At 43.4% G+C, this 22,084-nt stretch overlaps 1 protein-coding gene across 2 annotated transcripts in view; it reads right to left on the bottom strand.

Annotated features, from left to right (window-relative positions):
• The window catches only part of vps50 (VPS50 EARP/GARPII complex subunit), a 48,644-nt gene that overhangs the window by 4,232 nt on the left and 22,328 nt on the right, over positions 1-22,084 (bottom strand). The window contains exons 13-26 of one of the 2 annotated variants that reach the window (XM_086136765.1): positions 20,368-20,500; positions 17,509-17,600; positions 17,332-17,426; positions 16,829-16,927; positions 16,398-16,488; positions 15,914-16,099; positions 14,447-14,565; positions 13,138-13,244; positions 12,559-12,680; positions 10,611-10,688; positions 10,098-10,178; positions 2,752-2,900; positions 2,411-2,507; positions 1,581-1,739 (exon numbers count right to left, since the gene is read on the bottom strand). In XM_086136765.1, coding sequence (XP_085992891.1) covers positions 1,581-1,739; positions 2,411-2,507; positions 2,752-2,900; positions 10,098-10,178; positions 10,611-10,688; positions 12,559-12,680; positions 13,138-13,244; positions 14,447-14,565; positions 15,914-16,099; positions 16,398-16,488; positions 16,829-16,927; positions 17,332-17,426; positions 17,509-17,600; positions 20,368-20,500 — 1,608 coding nt within the window. The remainder of the gene's footprint in view (positions 1-1,580; positions 1,740-2,410; positions 2,508-2,751; positions 2,901-10,097; positions 10,179-10,610; positions 10,689-12,558; positions 12,681-13,137; positions 13,245-14,446; positions 14,566-15,913; positions 16,100-16,397; positions 16,489-16,828; positions 16,928-17,331; positions 17,427-17,508; positions 17,601-20,367; positions 20,501-22,084) is intronic. The other variant, XM_086136766.1, reaches the window with a different exon arrangement.

Here is a 22,084-nt window from a genome sequence, read left to right as displayed (position 1 = left end):
TCACAATAGTTCCTTTACTTCAGCGTTTTCTCAATGAAGCAATTTGGAGGCTACGGCATCTCCATGCCAATTTATATGCAAATCAATGTCATTGTTGAATGTTGGTGATAAACGTGAATTCATGAATAAAATATCCTTCTGCATGCAGTATAACCAAAAAAAATAAATAAAAATGTGTGGCACGCAGGTTTCCATCAATGCACAATGCGCTTGCATTGTGTGTATCTGACAAGTTGTGAAAGGAGGTTATTAGTACCCGATGGGGAGAGGGACATGCCGGTTGTAATAGGCACCGTGTCAGTCCATCAAGCGGACCATTTTGACACCGTAAGGATTTAATCCAGTGACTCTGGGATTGCAATTTACCTCAAGAACTAAATTAGTTCGGTTTAAGCGTAGCGCTGCCAGAGCCGGACAAAGATCTGTGAGCCATGCAGGAATTCAAAGAGGTGAGTTGAACTTCTTTTTCGGGACAAAATACTTTTCCCTCTGAGTAGAATATTTTATTATGTATGACTCCATTCATAAATGCATCATCTCTGGACTTTGAGACAGATATGTGATTTAACACATTCCTTAACAGGTATGTGGGTCCTGTGCACAAGTGCACACGCCGCTAACTTTTTCTGACTTCTCGGTTTGACCTTCCCCCTCCCCCTTCCAATGCAAAATGCATGATGAGCATGCCTCGAGGTGCATATTTAGCGGGTTTACTTTCACTTCAGCGACAGACACAAAATGATGAAAACTCTCTGCTCCACGACACACACACACGTATATACATTATTTATATATATATATATACACACACACACACACACACACACACACACACACACATATATATTGACTGAATTTAGTTATTTGCATAATCTTCTGCAAAAGAAAAAAAATGTAAGAAGATTCGAGGTCCACTCTAGTACGTGAACACAGGCTTCAGTGGGCACAAATCAGAACAAAACAAAAGAAAGGAAAAAAACAGGTGACTATATTGGATTAATATAAGTACTGTAATACTTCTTGGGCAACAAATCCAATTTGCAAAAGAAGAAAAAAAAAAGAGCTTGCTCAGCGTGACCTGTTGCCTTTTGGCTCAGCATCACTAAATCAAATTTCCTTTTTTTTTTTTTCGGCCAGTGTGACAGAAAGAAGCCTGTGTTCTCGTGAAAGGAGAAGAATGGTGAAGATACAGATAACGTAATAGCAAAATGCACATTTGTTGTCGACACCTGTATTTGATGTTTGTGAAGGAAAACGAATGACTGTTGCTCTTGAGATCGAGTCAAAAATCCATTACGATCTATCCATTATCTTAAGTCAGTTTTACGATGGACAACAAATTCACATACCTGTATATGTACAGTCACTCTCTTGCTTGAGTTCTATTTTGCTACTCTGCCTTCCGCCCACATTCCCAAAATATTCATGTTCAAACTTGCCCATTGATGTAAATGGTTCTCCAAAATTAGCCGAGAAAGGCTCCGCCCCTTCGTGACCATATTGAGGACAAGCGGCACAGAAAGTGGATAGAATCCAAGGCGGGCTAAAACAACGGGAAACAAACTACGGTCACACCTTACCTTTAAGAGCACATCCACATATATGTTATGCTGGGACATGATCTCTTTAATGTCCCATTTGACGCCGGACATCAGGAGCAACATCTGCTCATAGTCGATGGCCTTGGCAGCCACGATCCAGTAAATGGGCTTCCGCAGTTCGCTGGCCGTCGACACAGTCTGAGAGAAGGAACAGCCGACCGTCATTTTGGCACGTGGTCAGATTAGATTTCGTTGTGCATCGTTTCGAATAATGTTTCACTTTTTGGGAGGAGGGGGGGGGTTGGACAATATCGCTTGACGCGGGCAAACGGTTTGCACGTGCGCGACTACATTGTCATAACCTGGCATTCAATCATCATTTAAACATCTGAAATGTCAAGTTCTTTGCCAAAGAAAGTGGCAGGAAAAGATCAGCGGGCTGACTTTTGAGTGACAATTTTTTTTTTTTCAGGAACACAGAGATAATGGCACACAGTGATGGGTTACTTGGCCGTTGCTACCGGAGCAGAAATTGGTTTCTCAAGAAGTAAAAGTCAGCACTGGTTGAAAAAAAATGAAGTGAGATACTTCACAGAGAACAAGGACATCAGTGTTACATCGGGCCCCAAAAATTCAACTCAAAAGAGCAAAAAAAAAAAAAAAAAACATCGTCAAGAATGATCACCTCGTGTAACAATAAGCTGCTTAGATATTTAAATGTCAAATATGTCACATTCGATCACGACGGTAGGCTTGGTCGCTCCCGCTATTGCTCGATTAGCAATTCGAATGGAGGCGTCTGTTGCTGACAGTGACAAATCATATTTGGAGTAATTAGACTAAAGGGTGCGGGATTTTACGTGCTCTACCTGGGAATAGAACTGCTGCAGAAAAGGCTTCTTGGCAGCGGGCATCATTGTGTCCAAATGGGATTGAAGCGACTCAAACTGCTCAGCCAAAAACACACTGAGAAAAGACGAGCAGAAATGTTGCCGATCAACGGCGGCGACGTCTCGTCTCCCAAATAGGTACGGGACATTCTGAAATCAAGTCTACAATATTCATCTCATTTCAACTTTTAGTCATGTCCACTGGACCTTCCGAGTCTTTAATGGCCTCGCTGCTTTTGTCGAAATGTACCTTGGATTGATCACGTTTCATTATTTCATGTTCACATCGGCTGCTTACGTTTTTTTGAGGGGCTACTTACAGGGACTCGGTGGCGACCACTCTCTGCGCCAGCCCATAAAGCGTGCCGCTGTTTGTGAGGACCACCATTTGGCTGAGGTGGGGGCTCGGCACCTTCTCCTTCCTGTCCTCTGAGGGAGCGTGCATGCTAGTAGCTTCACTGCCGGCCTCCTGCAAGGCAAAGAGATGGATGCAACGGATTAGCACGCGGCCAAAAGCAAACGTAAACTCAAATTTTTTGTTTTTGTTTTAATGCTTCACTCATTCACTCCCAAAGACGTTTTTAAACGTCTTTTCAGGCTTGGTCTAGAATTGGCTGGTACTGAATGAGTTAATTTTTGAGTTTTCAGGGATATACAGGATATATATATATATCTTGTGAAAATGTGCCGTGGAACCTAATTTTCTTACTTGACTCTTTTGACAACAATGTTAACTTAGCAAAATGGCGCAAACATGAATTGAAAGTGTAATAAAAAAAAAACCTGAAGACTAAGCCCAACTGTTCTTGAAAATTGTGAATTCTAGACAAAAAAAAAAAAACCCTAACTTTCATGAGAATATGGCAATGCACTGGCCAGTGGCGACTCCAGATCAGCAAAAGCCGGAACGGCGATTCATGGGGAAGCGTCTCTTCATTCAAATCGAAGCAACACATACTGCTTATAGCCATTTGGGAAGCAAGTTCAGATTGACAATATTTTGGGGGTTGATATCATCAAATTATTTTTTTTTCCAAGATCACAAACTCATGTATTACACAGTTGATTGAAAAGCCAGAAGGGAAACGGGGAAGACGAAGAACTCGCCAGGGAGGAAGACCACACAGAGAGAAAAAAAAAAAGGAAAACAGAAGAGAGACGGAGGATGTCAGCCCTAGAGGAGAAACTGCCCATTAAGGCAGAACACTTGAGAAAAAAAGAAAAGTGAAACAGCGTACTTTTTTTTTTCTTTCCCCCTGATGAAACATGTGACGCAACACGGCCATGTGAGAACCTTGGTGCTTTGAAAACAGCCTCCGGGCGGATCGGTGGCAATCACGCAACTAATAAATGGCTGTGAGCTGCGCCGCTATTAGGAGTGCTACAGATCATCCTCTCACAAAAGCACACTCCAGGGCATAGCGGCGCGAATGCTATGAACGGCCACTATTGGTCCACGCTGTCAGGGTTTGCGAAGCAAAAAGTGTGCAAACGAAAGAAAGAATTCAAGCATGGACTCTAATGATCTTGAAATACAACGCGTGAGCACAAAACGAGAAATGAACAGGGGGGGGGGGGGGGGCATCACAAGGCACCGCAACATCCGTGGTGAACGTCTCAACTTTTTGTGATTATTCAGGAGAAGGAAAGATGAGTATCGATAAAAGTCGCGGCTTGAAATGTTGGATTTCAGTGAGCGGACATAAGTCGCGTGCTGCGTTTGAGTTTTGCAAATCTTACTTTCAATAAAACTGCAGTTGCTTCAGACTTTAAATGTAGCTACAGTACTGTATATATAAAACCTCCGCGCCCCTCCTCCTAAAAAATAGTTCAGAAATGAATGAAGTATTCCGTTCCAGAGGCATCCATGTAATTATCTAATCAGGGCAGGGAGTAGCAGGAGATTGTTCCTGATAAGAACAACAATTAAAAATTGGCCTTTTCTTACGTTGAACTTTTTTTCAAATACGCTTGACAGATTTAAAAACGCAATAAATTCACTCTAGCAGGACTGGAGCTATTCAACTCCCGTGCTCATTTCAGCATGTGTTTGTTAACCCTTTCATGCACCCTGGAACCAAGGGGTGTCAAACTCATTTCTGTTGCGGGGCCACTTTGGAGTTACGTCTTCCCTCGGAGGGCCGTTATGACATCTCGTCGTGTTATTACTTGTAACACAACAAATTGATGGGATTACTAGTTTTGAAAGCAGTCAACGATAATAGTTTTCAAGTGTGTGCAAACAGGGTCACAAAATCATTGCAAAATCTTACATTATCACAAATCAAACATTATTTATTTATATGTGATAATTGGACATTTTGGTACAGATTTGAGCAAGGTTCATGGAAGTTGACATGCTTGATTTGCTTCGGCGGGCCACATAAAATGATGTGGCGGGCCGGATCTGGCCCCTGGGCCTTGAGTTTGACACCAGTGATGTAACCTGATAACATGAGCAACTGTCCACTGAAGTAACCGCTGCCCCTCAAAGGGTGAAGACAAGATCGCAATGAGCGCTTCAAAACAAACTCGCGTGTAAAAATCTCAAAAGCATCTGCGCTGCCTTGTAGAACAAACAGTCGGATCAGTTTTTCCCCTTCGTAGATAAATTGTCCTCTGCCGGTATGGACAATATACTGTAACAATGTCATACATCTTTGATCCTACCAGCTCCCCGAAAAGACGAAAATGTTTTCCCTGCGATCACAATCACATCCTTCTCAAAGCTTCTGTAAAGAATTCTTTCCCTGAGCTTGTCAGCGAGTAATAACGAAGAGCTTGCCCGGAATACCGCTTTCAAGATTCTTTCCGGTCATTCATATTCAGCGGATGTGCAAAGGGGGGTAAAAAAAAAGTTGTTTTGATTGTGTCTGTTGGTATTAATGCCACAAATGCACGCAACACACACTTGTCCCATGTGGAGCACGTGCTCGGTTAAAAGACGAGGCCATCAAAGCTTGGGAGCTTATCTACCCTTGTGTAATGATTTCAAAATAAAGGATTGAATTCCCATTGGAAATAAAGGATACATACGGAGATTCTGCACCGAATGAGGCGGGAGATAGATCAGACACGGGATAAAAGTGTATGCCCCGCTGTTTCGCTTAAAAGCAATGAAAAAGATAAAGCGGCAGGATTTGCTCACTTGAAAATGACAAACCAGCAACAGGAGAAGCACAATGACTTTGTGAAGTGTCGCACGGTACTCGTTGGGCGGGGATTCGTTTTCCCTCATTGGGGCTCTGGTACTGTGATGCAGGAAAGCCAGGATCAAGATGAACAGCGTCAGACCGCTCATCCGCAGGTGACAAAATCACCGTATTCGAGTCCAACTGCATTTTCATGTCAGGCAAGCGTGTCAGTTTTGCGCTTGACACAACAAAGTTGCTCGGCAGCAGCAAATGCTGTGATTTTTTAATTGTATTTATTTATTTACCCCTCCTCAGATCGGTTTCTCAAATTTGGAGGCATTGGCGTGCAAAGCCACCGAGCGACAGTGGACAGCCTATCATGTTATCAGGTTATCCTTACTGCTGCATGAAAGCGTTAAAAAAAAAAAAACATCCCTGAAAAAGTGAGATGTGATACTGATCAGATCATACCATTTGGTGAATTCAATTTAAATCTCCACAACAGAAATGTCACGACATTTTTTGCTGCTGACTAATATACAGTGACGCAAAACAATCTCGAGCATTGTTTGTGTACAGGTGTGTCTCTGAAAATTAGAATGTTGTTCTTTTTTTCTTTTTTTTTATTACTGCCATTTCCAATAAAAAGTTTTTAAAAAAGGACTATTAATAAAGGGAATTCAAACCATATCATCGCAGCCATCATAAATGAGGCTTTCAGCAGGGGGTTATAAATCTGATCTATTTGGTGAAGTGTCTCAATTTATCATGATTGACTGCTTATTCCTCTCCAGTGTACCCGGTGGGGTGGTGGGAGGTGGGAGTGGGGGGGGGGGGGGGGGGGTCATGGTCAGCTCAAGTGGTCTGGCTCCAAGGCAATTACTGTCAAGTGGATCTTTTTGCACCTCTTTGTCACACAATTACCGGATATTTTGTTCTCATTAGACACGTTAAATGAACGACGGCCTTCCTTGATTTTGTTTTGACAATCACTCGGCGCCTTGGAGCCGTCGTGGGGCTGACAACAATGAATCTGATGAGAGTGACGCGTTTGGGATTCAGAGACAGCAGTTGAACACGAGGATGCCAAAATGGGCCGCATCGCGTTGAGCTCAACTGGCCGACTTATGTTGGCGGTTAATTCAAGTCAAGTCGTCATTTCACTGCTTTTGAAGTCAATACAGTAAAGACGCTTCATCGTATGGACGGCTAACCCCGACCCCTGATCCTTCCAGCTGTGGCAATGAATAAAACGAAGGTGTCGGGAGTGCGCGTTGTAAATATTTAAATGACAGCGCTTCCATGCACAGCAAAATGTTTCTTCCCACGGGAAATGCGATGAGTCACCGGTGGAAATTTAGGGAAGCGGCGGAAAGTGTCTCCGAAGGGGATCAACCGTCTCCTTCTGACTGCCAAGGTACGTGACGTGCGCTACTGCTGAACCTTTCAAGCGAGGCCGCCTCCAATCAAAACCCCCTCAAAGTGTCAATACTTGTGATCGTCTGACAAATGCGGTCAGACCGTAGAGCTTAATTATGATCCATAACCGCTGTCAAAAGCCAGTCCCTACTCGAAGCGAGTGAGCGGGCCACAACAAAGACACTGATCGCGACAGCGATGCGCCCTGAAAGGTGACGATCCAATTACCGTACTGTAACGTGTTTGGTGTGCGACAAGAGGGCTGTGCCGCTTATTTGAGAGCCAGCTCACCATACTCTGTCGATTGGAATGTACGAAATATTACACAATCCAGAAATTAACATATGCAACCCACTCAACTCATCGCAACTCAGCAATTACAAGCTCCAAAAGAATAGGAAAATATAGACGTTCTAAGCCGGCCTTGTGAGGACATTCGGCCACATTTACTTTGTTGTAGTTACTTGAGTAACTAAGTTACAGGCTACTTGCCAGAATAGATGTAATGCAACAATTGCTGTGCTCAGCAGAACCTTTTTTTTTAATAAGCAAAACAGAAGCACCAAACTAATGCGTTAAAAAAAAAAAACATATCCCAGATGAATTAAAGTGAAAGGTCTTAAGGTGTGCACCGATGGTTCCGTTAGGGAAGCTACCGTACACACACTCGGCTTACTTTGACTCGGCCTGTCTCGGTTCTTCCGTAGTATAAATTGAATGGCACAAAATAACAAACTATGCCTGAATTAAGTTATAAAAGCCTATAATCATGAACATATAGTAGTGAACAACAAAAGGGATGGAGATAAAGGCAGGGGCAGAACAGGAAGACATGACAAGAAGAAATCTCTTGTTCATTAAAAATCCAAGTGTGTGACGGCTCGAAATGTTGCCTCGGGCAAGGGGCTCTCAACATCTGTCACAGCTGAACTTTCAACCAGGGACACAGATGGGCCTCGGCCATGAATTTGATATAGCGCTGTCATCAAATGTTCCCGCAGAAACATCATCAATGACAACAAGCGTTTACACGGTGCAGCTGATCCCTACCAAAATATCAACTAAAACCCGAAAAGGGGACTTGGAAGAAGAGGAAAATTAAATGTAACTCATTCGGTCATAAATTCCCTCTCTCTTGAACAAGCTTTAAATTAAAAAAATATATGTCAGCGAGCTATCATGAAGGCAAACATGATATTAACCCTTTCATGCGCCAGTAATGATAACCTGGTGACATGAGAAGCCGTCCACTGTAGGAAGCGCGGTTGATATTTTTCCTCTTCCCCCCCCCCCCCCGGCTCTTCCAATTGAAGGCGAGTCCACTCCGTACCTGAGACGAAATGAGATGGTACCTCACGTGGGACTCTGAGTCATTACCAACACGCTGGCTTTAGAATCAAACCGCCGCGACGTCAAATCACGGGAGCGCAACCGCAAGGATTTGACAGCTCGATTGAAACGCCGTGTCTAATTAACTCGAGAATGTGTTTACAAATGAGGTCCAACCTGCCCACTCTCTGGTGTACAAAGTCTTTCGCATTTGCATGCAAGTGCGAGACTGCGCCTGTGGACTCAGCCGCAGTCGGGTGGAAGCAAAATCACTTGCACTACTTAAAGGACAATTCGTGCTCAACCTGAGTACATGCCAAATAAAACTGGAATCAAGAAATCACTTACGTTGCGATCATGTGATTTTTCTTGAAAGCATTCCTGATTGTTGGCACTCAATAGTTTGGCTTGAAAATGTTCGTCGGCCTTCGGTGCACTACGAAGACTTGTTTAGTGCCCGCTGAGAGCTCAGTGGCACTCGAAGAAATCTCTTCATCTGCGACAATTCCCTTCTCAGCACGGCTGCGGCGTTCCCAAACAGTAAGACGTTATTTGTACTCAAAAGCTCTCCAAAAAGTTTGGGGTTCCCTGTAAGCTTTTATGTTCTCATGTAATTTCCCATAACACTTTAAATGACTGAAACTTAAATTCTGTTATGAAGATTTAGTCGTTTATCAGTTTTGAAGATGGTGTGAAAATCTCCGCAAAGTCTGTGTACAGCTTGTATGCTTCTTCACATTACACTCGTTTTCCCTCCGTTTTATTTATTCAGCCATTTTAACTTTTTTTGTTTTTTTTGGTTTTGTTTTTGTTTTCGTACAGCCTCCTCCTCAGGGGCATCCCTGAAGCGGTGAACTTTGCAGCGAAGAAGCCCACATTGCTAAACAGCAAAATGCCATTGTGCTGCACTGTCAAATGTATGGGGGTTTTTTTTCTCTCCCCCAGCTTGCCTCTGTAGGATCCTTCCACATTCAATATTTCAGCAGGCGTGCAGGGAATTTTGGTCAAAGTAAATCATGTTTTTTAACACAACACATACACTACTTCTATTATGAATACAACAACACACTCACATAGCTTTACACAAGGCGGAAAAAAGGTAATTCCAGTTTGATACGTTTTTCAAAACATATTCACAACGAAGAGGCAGAGTGAACTTCATTTGCATCAACTCTTACAGCACAGAGGAGACCGATTCGAGAACCAAGCCAACAATGTCATCAAAAGTTTCTATTTTGTTGTGGAGAAACAAAACTACGGGCGGCAATGGAGACACAGCCAGATTAAAACCCGGAAAATGGAGACAACCGAAAAGCAGAAGTGAACAAGACGGCTTTGGGAACATCATGGATCAGTCGAGCCAGGCTGCAGGGAGGGGGGGGGGGCTCGGGCATCATGAGAGTACGGCTAGCATCAGACTAATTGTCATCATTGAAGGCCCTAATGGAACAACACGTACGAATCCAGCCAGCCCTGGTCACTTAGAGAGAGGAAGGTATGTGTGTGTGAGTGACCGTTGGCCACCTAATGACGACCCGTAATGTATTTGGTGGCAACATAAGCTGCGGGCTCTCTCGGCAATAAGGCCACACATACGACCGCGACGGTGAGAGAGAATAGAAGAGGGGGAGGGAAAAAAGCATTAAAAGGAGAGAAATGGAGAGGCCATAAAGGAGAGAGCATGTTTGTGTCAGAAAATGAGCCCGGCAATGAGGTAATGAGCAATTGTAAAGCAGGGAAAAGAGGAAGCATGAGCGTGAGGAGACGGTGTACTGCAGTCGTACCATGTCAATGAGGCTCTCCTGGATCCGGTTCAGTGTGGTTCGCAGTCTGCTGCTGATCAGGCCCAGACCCGATGATTCATACTGTGAAATACACACATGCACACACACACACACGTTAGTGTCAGAAACAACTTCCCGTATGAGAGCGCACACTTCAGGAGAGTGTGAAAGCATGCCACACGCATACGCATCTGCGCTCATCGCATGTTCTCCGAGACAAGAGAATCCTTACGTTGGGTTTCAAGCGGATCCTCTTTCGACAGGGAGAGGGGTAACTGTAAGGGTAAGGGGCGCACATCAAAATAAAACATTCACACAAACTAACGCAGAGGACAGAAGAGGGTGGAGAGACTGGAAGCACTACAGAAAAAAAAAAAAAGTCGAACGCCTCTGGAGTTACTTTCAGATGCACTTGGCGTCAGTCGAGGAAGCAGATCAGGCACACCTTCAAATCACCATACAAGTGCTGCCTAGGGCGTGGAATTCGCAAGGCAGGCCTCATTCTACTCTTACCAAACAAGCCGGGCCCACCACTCGGGCTGTACCCGACTCTCTGCCACCATGAGCGGGCAAAGATGGGCTTGGGACAGGCTATAGATGACATAGGGACCACAGAAACGGGGTGGGGGAAAAAGACAGTAAAATTACAACAGTGAGGATCAAAAGTCAGAACTACCCCCAAAAAATCTAAAACCACTCCAAAGGGAATTAAATGGAGGAGTTTAAATTTTAATGTGCCTTCGAACTGACAATCACCAAAAAAAAAAAAAAGACTGTGACAGTCAGTTAACGAAGTGACGTTACGTGCGGCGATCATTAAAACAGGGCACGAACCATGAAAAGAAAAACTTGACGGAGAATACTGAGTCATTGTGGCACTTGCCTGGTGCAGTTTGGCTCGTTTGAAAAACCTTTTGAAGCCTCTGACATACTTTGTCAGACCAATTAAGCAGTTGATGTGGCCCAACAAAATAATTCGAGAAAAAGATTGAAATGGTTTAGTCTCACCTTAAAAATAACCATAAAATGTTTCCCCCCCTTTTTTTTTAATATATAAGCTGTTATTTAACATGCCCCAAGAAGTAAGCGTGCAATCCTGCTCCGTTACATCCAGGAAAGCCTAAAGACAAATTGCACTCAAGGTTTCCCAGGAATTACACAACAAATCAACTGTATATTAAATCGCTCAAGTTCAGGAGGTCATGCCAAGTCTTCATTCTGAAGTGCTCATTTTTTTGGGATCTCTACCATTCGAGCAACAGCGTCGGATTCAGTTATTTGCCATCTCTATCTGCGCAGTACACACCCATGACTTTGCTTAGGCTCGAATTTGTCTCTCTCCAAAGGAGACATTTTAGTGACGCATCCAAGTCTGAAATGCGGAGTCCAAAATCGTCTTTGCACTAAATCCAAACAGATGAACGCCTGATTATTTATGAAGTCTGTTCTGTGAAAATAATGCATCTTGAACCTACGTGTGACAGACTTGGTTCAGGCAATATAAACACATACTGGGGGGTATTTACCCCTTTGGAATATGAATCAGTCTTGACTTTTCAACGGGAAAAGTCAAGCATCTTGGCAGAGCAAAAAGAGCAAGTCCTGGGTCAAAACTGCGGCATGCGTGCATCGCATAAGGGCTTTTGAAAGATTCATGGAGCGATTTGCATTTTACTGTATGTGCCTCTTTAAGTGAGACCATTGATGCAATGGGATGGTTCATAAAATCCTACTCAAAGATGGCAGATGATCATAAAAATAATGTGTCGCAGTGCGTGGAAGACGGACAAAGAACTTTGAAGATGCGACTCACACGTCAGCCTCGTTTACCTCGGCGTGCCACGCGCATGCAAGCGTTAAGAATTTCTATTACAGCAGACCGTGTGGAGCGTTCGTCCTCTTTATCTCTTTCAACACAACAGGATAGAAGTCTCCATTTCCCTCTTGCTACCGTGACAGTAGGGTGACGGCGCAACAAATGTGTTTTGTGGAGAATAGTTTAGCAAGACGCGGCTGGGCTGAGTTGGCGGTAGGCTGCAACCTTTCATTCCGATGGAATATGCACAGAGATAATCCAATCGCTTGTTACCGGGTCAATTTGAATTTTGTTCCTAAGTCAAAACTCGTACACTGAGCCAAAATGCAGACTGGAGTCACCAGCTCCGTTTATGGGTGAGCGAGTTTCGGAATATGGGAACGATTCACCCGTGAGATCATAAATCTACAAGACCGGGAGGGGAATTTTCTCTCTACTGCAAGAATTCAACTCCCAGCGGGGCTCCTGTTGCTGTTACGGCAAAATAATCTGTCAAAATGAGGGAGAGCCTTTAGGTTACTCTGTCTAAATCTCAGTCAGGGGTGCATAACATTCTGTTGACGCAGCCTCTCTCTGCGCGCGTTCCCGACCGCTGAGAACTGACTGAAGAAAAAAAAAAGAAGAGGAATCACTATAATGCCGTACCATGTCATTTCGTCCAAAGAAGGCGTAAACGGCATAGAGGTAGTAGTCAAAAAGCTGCGACACACAGTGGATGACGTCGAAGGCAATCGGCTTCAGAATGCTCATCATCTGCATGTATTTCCCTGACGGGACAAGACATCAGCGGTTAGAAAGTGGTGGAGTCAGGAAAACCTTTGGCTTTTTTTTTTTTTTTTTTAAACATCATCGCGATTGAGATTAAGTTTAATTGCATCTGAAAGCTTAAAGTCACAGAGAATAGATACTTTCAACTTTGTGGTCACATTTTGAAGAAAGCCCTTTTCTATTCCAGCAACGACCAAGAGCATAAAGCATTGTTTATGTACGTAGTGGCAAAAATATCCCACCAGCACATATTCCAAAATCTGGTGGAAAGTTGCTGGAGATTCAAAGTGTGAAATTACGATAAATGATATCCCAGGAGGCTCGTCGATGTATCACATCACATTTGGATGCTGTAATAATGTCGCACGGACATCGAGGTACCTCTTAAGAAGTGCAAGGGCAGAGTTAAGGGCAAAGACTATATAGTATATGTACGTATGCACAAAAGGGACTCACCGACAAGCCGGATGACATTGAGAGTCGTGTTGGTAAGGATCGGGGCATTGGTTTTATTCAGGTTATAATCTGACCTCTTCTTGCTTCGTATGGTCTCGCGAGACACACTGACAGAAAGGAGACGTGACATGAACAAAATATGTTATTAGTCCGTTGCAAAAGAGCGGGACAACAACCTCAGCGGGGGTGGAAATTGTTCTAATTGATCCATCAGTACGCATTTTACAATGCCGGCGAGAAAGAAGGACCTGTAGGGTGAGGTCACTGCACCGGTGAGCACGATGAACTGGACCCCTGACACCCGTCATTGAGCTACATTAACCAGCAATCATGACATAGGGCATTTAATTACTGGACGTGACCACGCGACCCAGTTCATCATGAGCCATTAGCTAGTACTGCTTAAAATAATGAGATATTAGCATTTTGGGAGCTTTAGGCCAATGCGCGCGATGGAAACTGGAAAAGGGTTAAGTGATGGTGAGCGCCTGGGCAAAAGAGGCAGTGTATCAGACCTTTGAAAGAATGAGATTCAACCCCGAGTGCATTCTTAATGGTGCAATTAATACGCGAGTTTGCATTGCGGGACAGGGCGTTTTCAATATAACGTACCATAACAATGCCTCTGAACTGGCAAGCTCTTGAATAAGTAATAGTATTGCACGTTTTCTTCGCTGAGTAATTTTGTGAAAGCACTGCGCGATTCAACGTTGCATCAAAAGAAAAATGTACTTTCAAGTCACTGACCCTCACGTGATATGCATTTGCACAATAAGGAGGTCCAATACAAGAGCTGCTTTTGTAAGGACGCCATCAAAGTTAATAAGATATATACAATAGCGTGCTTGGATTGATATTGCCGTAGAATCAAAGCAGCAATCTTCCAGGTCCATGCGGCTACTCTAGCATGCGACCCGCCATACACAATGATCATAAAATTAGCCGTCGCCGGATTTGGTCAGGCTAGTCAATTGATCTTGGCGGCGCATGATAGCAACTGCAGTAATTGCTCTATAATAACCAATGTGGAAAGAAAGGGGATATTTCATGATTTCATTCACGGGAAGCCTACAGAGCACGGTTAAAAAAAAAAAAAAAAAGACGTAGTGGGTGACTTGCAGACTTGAAATAACAAATCTATCCATTTTCTAAACCGCTTACCCTCATTAAAGTCATGGTTGAGTTCGATCATTTTATTTTTTAAGCGTAAGTAATACCTGGGAGCAGAAAGGATAACACATGAACCTATTGTGAAACTCCACTCGCGGTCCCTCCCCACCCCCCGCTGTGCGTCCTATGTGCAACTGACCTCTTGAGGGGGACGTCTCCCGTCTGCTCGTCAACGTAGTCCTGCTTGAGCTCCTCGGGGACGTCACTGTCGCTGTCGTAATCGTGATAAGTGCTCTTCTCCAGCTCGTCGGACTCGTACTTTGAAAAGGGCAAAAAGAATGGGACACAAAAAAAAAAAGAAGGATCGGTGCGAGAGAAAAAAAAAAAAAAAAGAAGCAAGGCCAAATAGAAAAATACACAAGTGGAACCTACTGTCGAGAAGGAGGTCTGAAGGAATAACACTTTTAAGACTTGTAACGTAGAACCGCATTGGATATGGACGACTATATTGAAACTCAATGGACATGGAAATTTTCAAGGTTTTCCCTTCGGTAGTGAAAAGAATGAAAACACAAACTACTGCCATGACTCGTAATTTACTAAATGTAATTACAACTCATATCTCCTGGTGACATACAACTGCAAAAATGAGAAGCTTCTACCCTTTTGAGAACATAGCCATGAAAAGAAACACCTTCCAGATAAGAATTTGGTCACACCTTACCAGAAATAATTTGATATATTCTTTTTTTTTTTTTTGTACTCCTTCACCGTAAGCTCCGGCATCCCAACAGCTCGAGTGTTACAGGCTTATGCACAAGGAACGCTTGGGCTGTGAAAGCCTGACATATTAGATAAGGCAATATGGCTTTAAAAAGGATAATATAGCCATTTAAAAATAACCAGTGTAATACAAAGAGAAATGTGGTATCATTCATAAATAGACCTTGACAGCACAACTGAATGCTTTTTTTATTTTTTTTTTAAAGGAGACGGTAGAAAATTGCGCGCACTGGACCCGCGCGCCTCTATTAGTGTGATATATGAGTGCAAACACAAGAGGCCAACTCTTCTTGGGCTGAGAGAGAGCGTACAAGGAACCAATCACTCCAACTGTGTGCCAGCTCTTTTGTGTCGCAATCACTTCGAACGTGTCATACACTGAATGACAACTGCTCTGTCTGGCCGTCACATACGGTTCAATATCACCAAACAGCGTCTTTGGCGTCCTCATCATGGAAATGTAGTACATATCCATACGACGACGACAATGAAGTTCACTTCACTTCTAAGCAGAAACGCTTTGTCTGTTGACAGAATACAAAATGGCCGAAACACGCATGTCATTTAAAATTTCAATGGGGCGGATGGGGGCTGATGCGAAGCCCCCTCGGTGACTGTGTGACAATTAATCAACTTGTCTCTTTATAAACGCCGCGGTGTATCTCAACAGGTAGCTCATTAATTAGTCATCGGCATCACGCTGATGTTGACTTGACTCAATCAGAGGGCAGACGCTGTAAGCTGTCAACAAATGTCTATCTAATGTATATACTGTACCTCATGAACAATCACATGACACATAAATAACGTGCATCATTTGAAGTATTGATGATAGCCAAGAGGTTTTGTTCAAATGATATAACGCAAGCGTTTGGGCACTCACCCCATTCGATGCCAGCACATCCTCTGTCTCTTCCTCTTTTTGCTCAATGTGCATCTCAAAAGGGTTTCCGTCTTGCAGGTATTGCTGGAACAGACACAGTTGCTCTTGGATTTGGATGGCGGAGGATGCACCCTGTCGGCTTGGGGAAAGCGGAGGGGAGCGACACTGGTCCATGAACTTGAACTCCTAGTTTATGGAAGGTGTGAAATGGGGGGATAGATCAAGTTTTGAAGCATTGAGAAAAGTCCCAAGTGAAAATAATGTTTCAAAAAGCGACTCACTGAATGAATACTGCAGATTATCTCCCTTTTTAATTGTCTTGTCTTTTTGTCTTACATCCAGAATTGATCACAAATTCCTCGATTCAGATTTTGCTGAACAACCCGTGCAAAGGCATCAACCGCGACACCGGTTTCATTTCCTTCTTTAAAACCTAGCAGTGTTTGTCCTGGGCACTTGATGACAAGGAAAGAGTTAAACTCACGTGGAGCTGGGAGATATTGAAGTTGGATTTGACGGGGCAAAGTTCCCATGTTTCATTCTCGAGAAACATACGCAGCTCCTCCAGCCGTGCCCTGAGAAATTGTAAAAGAAAGTAGAATAAAAGGAATGAGTCGCAGCTTTTTTTCCCCAAAAGTTTGAACAGCCTTCACAGTCCAAATAGATAAAGCCCTGACTGGAGTGCAAATTAAAAACATTTTTTTAAAAAGGGATCATAATTTTCCAATTATCTCATGGCTCTTTACAATGCACTTTTAAGACCATGGAGAGGGGGAAAGGAAACGTGTCAAAAGCTGAAAATAAACATTCACTGAGAGTCCAGCTCATGCGAATATCAATTGTTTTCTCCTCCAAAATGCACCTTGGGGATCCCCTCACCAGTCTTGTTTGTCCTTGCAGTAACCGCAATCCTACCTGTGATAGTTTTTAAAGTAGTTGACACTCTGGCGTTTGATGGACTCTTGCAGGACCTCAGATTTACTGCTACAGAACTCCTCACCAACCTGCATCAGCCTAGGGAGAGAATGCAGAGAGTTAAATGAACATGCATGAGCTACCAACTCATTCACTCCCAAAGACGTTTTTAAACGTCTTTTCAGACTTGGTCTAGATTTGGCTGGTACTGAATGAGTTAAATGGAAATGTCTCTTGATGGGAATCTTATTTGATTAAAGATCCTTAAAAACAAAGCGGCGGGTTGTTGTGATCGGGTTCTCATAAGAGCAGGTATGTTTTGAAACTACTTATGAGGTGAGTTCGGAAATGCTACAAATTGTGAGCAATGTTCTGAGTGGGCCTGGGTAGTGGGGGCAGTTGAATTAATCAAATGAATGCTTGGTTCCTCCGCTGGGGTACAGTCATGATGAAACCCAAATCATTAGCAAGCAACAGCTACCTGCACTGGCATGAAACAATACCTGCTGATAACATCCAATACCACGATGAAGTCGTCATATTTGAAGTTGGACATGTCGGTCCCCAGGATGTAGGCTTTCACCTTTAACTGGACATCCTGATGGAAACGAGAGCAAACGGTCAATTTTGTTGGGACAGAAATGATAACGGTAAACGTCTGAAGAGAATCGGCGGCGAACCTGCCAGATCCGTGTCAGTCCGTGCTCCAGCTTCTTCTTGACATAGCTGCGGTCTATCGCCAACTCATCGGACTCTGTCGACACTGCGTCCTCTACGCATTTAAAAAGAGAATCGAGAAAGGCTGAGAAACAAAACAAATTTCCTATTTCTTCCTGTGCATTCAAGTATGAAATCATTGAAACTTTCAGAGAGCAAAGGAGTCACAATTTGAAATTGCGCTATCACCGAAGATAGCCGTCAATCAGTGACGGGGGGGAGCGTTGGGTAAATTCTTCCAGCCTGCAGTGCTCAACAGTGGACGACAGTCACCGCAGAGTAAAGTAAGTCTGTCTTCGTTGTGAGGTGGTGCAGCGAAACCAAATTCTTCACTTGGCCCACCACCTCACGTTGGCTGAGTACATTCGGGATGGAGAGCGAGAAGCAAGAGTGATTGATGAGGGGATTGGCGGATGGGTCTGTCAAGGTCATTTCCAGTAGACAAAGAAACTTGCGGACAAAAGAAATACAGCGAAACCTCGGTTCAGTAAGGATCAGCGAGTATGGATTTGTCAAAGCCTGCAGGAAACCAACAGAGCCTTTGAGGTTGTTCTTTCACATCAATACACACACTCACACACACACACAAAATCAAATGGGCCACTAAAAAGCAGGCCATTGTGAAATGTGTTGGTAAATTGTTGGCAATAAAACCCTTGCCGTTATACAGTGAAATCTGATTTTTGTTGTTTGTCTCTCTCTCTCTCATATACAAGAATTAAAACCAACTCCTCTCATATAAAAACATATTTGAAGAGAAGTGGACGGGGGAGTTGGGGGGTCTCAAGAGGAATCATATCTGGTGGAACAACTTCCTGGACTAAATGAAACAATTTAACATCAAATCTGTCAAATTTGTGCCATTCCGCATTTCTCCGTCATAATCCGTACAAATCAAATTCTTTCGTTCTCTTCAATGTTGCCATGAAGGTATCCAAATATGTGGTTTTAGCTTGCGCAACAGGTGGCCACCGGTGATCATTCCACAGCTATGTCTACTTCACCCTGCCGAGCTAATGATAATGACCGATTCCTAGCGATGTGATTGAAGAAATACAACCAAAAAAAACCCTCCAACAACAATAATCTCGTCGATTCTGTGAACATCAAATTCTCCTCCACCTCCTCCTCCTATCCTTGACCTGTGATTGCAATCATTATAGAAACAAATGAGACAAGGAGTAATGTGTTTTTGTCCGTGTTTAGGTAGGGCTGCCACTCACTATGTGCATGAATCAACTGCAAATTCCAGATGTCCCCATCGCTTCATGTTATCTGCACTGCCATTTATCATGACTAACGACGGTAATAATAATGGCAGTGTGGCAATATTTATGGAGATGTCAAGGAAAGTCAATTACTATTTTTAAAAAAAAATGTTGACGTATACGTATGGGAAGCAACGTGCGGTAGAACTTCTACGTCGACGGCGACTGAGGGTATAAATCCATGTGGTCAGATTCTGAAGCTCATAATGTGTCCGACTGGAAATCTGTTTCATTTTCTCATGCATTCTCAGATCAAAGCGCAATTTTAAGTTTTAAGTGGCAATCGTCACAATAGCCGTTGGGGCCAAATTAGAAAAATCAGACATATTGCAATTTAAGAAACACCAACACAGAGAGAAAGTGAAAAGCTGTCCTTTCATCGAGGGAGAAGATTACTGAGTGAAACGTTACAGAGACCGACTCAATATATTCAGTGCCAGAGTTAGACGAAAGACGCTGGAGGAGGAAAGGATCTATAAACAGGCTTGGCTGTTCTGGCCTCTAGTGCAGTGGTTCTAAACCTGGGTTGGCTCGAACCCCAGGGGTTCGGTGAATTGGTCTCAGGCGTTCAATGGAGCCTCTGCCATGGAAGTTAAGACACACCCGAGTCAACAAGTCAATTAGTTATGATACGCCCGCTTGGCCATCACTGGCTGCAGATGATCACATGACATTGCTTGTCCAATCAGTGCTGCGGGAAATTTAGTTCGCTCAGTAGTCAACGTGTGACTGTCGTGATAGTACGTCATGCACGGTTAGTTTTTAAAAAGTGATACTTTTGTCTTGAAATTTTATTTCCTTTTTTTTTCTCTTTTTAATAAATGCGTTTTTATATGTCTTGAAGTTGTTAAAAAAAATCCCATTTTTATTTTTCACTAATGAAGGGTTCGATGAATGTGCATTTGAACTGGTTGGGTTCAGTACCTCCAACAAGGTTAAGAACCACTGCTCTAGTGTGAGCTGGAGGTCAAAGTCACCTCAAAATCCTGTCGAACAAATGAGACGGCCCATGCACAGTAAATCACTGCAGCGACAGGTCACACGCATACTTGGAGAACCTCTAATGCAAGACAAAAGCTACGGCCAGGGACACCTTTACACAGAGGTGAAAGCAAATCAACCATAGAGATGATTGATGGCACTCTTGGCAGGAAACGAGGCGCATGTCCTTTCCTTCACGGGGAAGTTGGCATTTAATGAAATATCCAAAGGACTTGGACTCGGCAAGGCGGTCTACTTTACAGCAGCCAACTTGACATCATCCGCAAGTGGGGATCTTCTAAACGCACAGTATGCACGCGTATCTCCCGCATGGACTCCGGCGATCGGCTCTTATGCTTCTCCCATGCGTCTCACCGGCGATGAAGTTAAAGGGAATAAGAACCGCCACTTTGATTGGCCGGGAATCACCCATGAAGTGTAAATATACAATTACCAAATACCAAATGAATGTTGAGATCGCTTGTGTCCAGTTTGGGAATGTTGAGCAAGTCTCGACTTCGAAATGCTGTACATAAAAATCAAACATAAGGTGGCGTAGGCATCGGGCAGTACCTGGAGTGGGCGCGGCGGCTTGCTTGTCGTGGGCCTCGTGCCACTGCATCGTGCGGTGGTAACTCAGCATCACCTCCCACAATGCCTTGCAGAGATCCGTCAGACACGGGATGTAGCTGTCCAAGGTGATATGCTGCAAACACGGCGGTAATGCAGTCACTGATGCCGTTTGGTGGTACGAATTGCTAAAAGGCTCTAATCTACTTCGATACAGCCTGAAAGAAAATGAAGGAAAGCTCTCATTCAACAAATAAATGTTGTCAACTGTTTCACAACTCACGATTACGCATCAATGGCAATTAAGTGTCCCTCAAGATAAAACCAATCATTACTTGAACATGTGAAAGAAAAAAAAATTGCAGGTCCATCCAAAACTTTTCTGATGTAATCTTATTCTTCCTTCTTCTCCCGATATTTTAATGTGCTATATAATGTTATTCAGTATTTCAATCAAATTTGGGATAGGCCCCAATCTTGCCGCCCGCATGATTTTTAGAGAGAATCTTAGAACATGTTCGATACAGACACGCTACGCAATGTGAGAGCTTCCCGAGCCAGATGCGCCATACATTTAACGCTCCATATTTTCTACAAGTCAAGCATGTCAGCAGCATGTTGCCAAGCAACAAAGGCACCGAAAGACGTGCGCGAGTATGAGTGGCTCTGTGGGTTTGATGGGGAATACGCACAACCGCAGTTACACCTACACACAATGACTGCGCTTAACGAGGCGAACAACTGGGTGGGGTGGGACATCTATCCTGACGTTTAAATAACCGTTGCTGGAATCAAGCTTTCTTGACAGAACTGCCACAATAACTCCACGATTTGATTTTTTTTCTGAAAACGGCGACCTGACATCAGGCACGTCATATTGACTGCGCTGTGCTACTTACTGCACATTTTAAAAATGCTGTATACATTTCAGTGTCGGTTTTCTTTGTGTTGTTGTTTTTTTTTTTAAATAAAAATTTGTTGTCAAAACCGTTTCGACTAATCAGTAACCTGAAGCTTCAGTTCATCATCAAAGTGCTTTGATGAAGCCTAAACCAGATTAGAGAATCGGCAAAGAGATGAAGATTCCCTATGGGAATACGGTTTTGAACTGCCCGTTTCAGACCTGATCAGCCTTGACGTACATCTTCTCAAAAACTAGCGATATAATGGCCAGGTTCATAGAAGGTTCATCATCGCAAGAGCCCTTAAAACAAAGACATCAATTTCCATCAAGCTGGAAAAATGCTGATGCAGCAGCTCTGTATTGTTTGGTATGAATAAGCAACTACACCTGCATGACGGCATATGCCTTCAGGCATATACAAAAATGTGTAGCCCAAACAAAAATAAGCGACAAAATGGCTTGGCATCAGATTTTTTTTTTTTAATGTCAATATGATGTCTGAAATACAGACACCCCATTAACGTCAACCTTTTTTTTTTAATGACAAAAAAAAAAAAATAGACAGCATCGATATACAATGTGGCCAATGGCCTCCACCATGCCCGCCTTTCATTACGACTCCAAGAATTAAGATTCAAATAATGTGCATGATCCCCAAATAAATAACTTCCAAAATCTCCAGCCACTTCACTTCCAATGACTGGAATGAGAGAATTCCAACAAGAGCGGTCCAATAAACCAGGGGATTGATACAAAGTCTGGCCAATAATGATGAGATGCTGATATAAAATTAATATGGCCTTGCCCTAATCCTAA

The sequence above is a fragment of the Hippocampus guttulatus genome, chromosome 18 (genome assembly GCF_054856545.1).
Source record: "Hippocampus guttulatus isolate MCC_2025c chromosome 18, RoL_Hgut_1.0, whole genome shotgun sequence".
In the NCBI taxonomy this organism is placed as follows: Eukaryota; Metazoa; Chordata; class Actinopteri; order Syngnathiformes; family Syngnathidae; genus Hippocampus; species Hippocampus guttulatus.
This window is presented reverse-complemented; position numbering and strand designations above follow the sequence as displayed.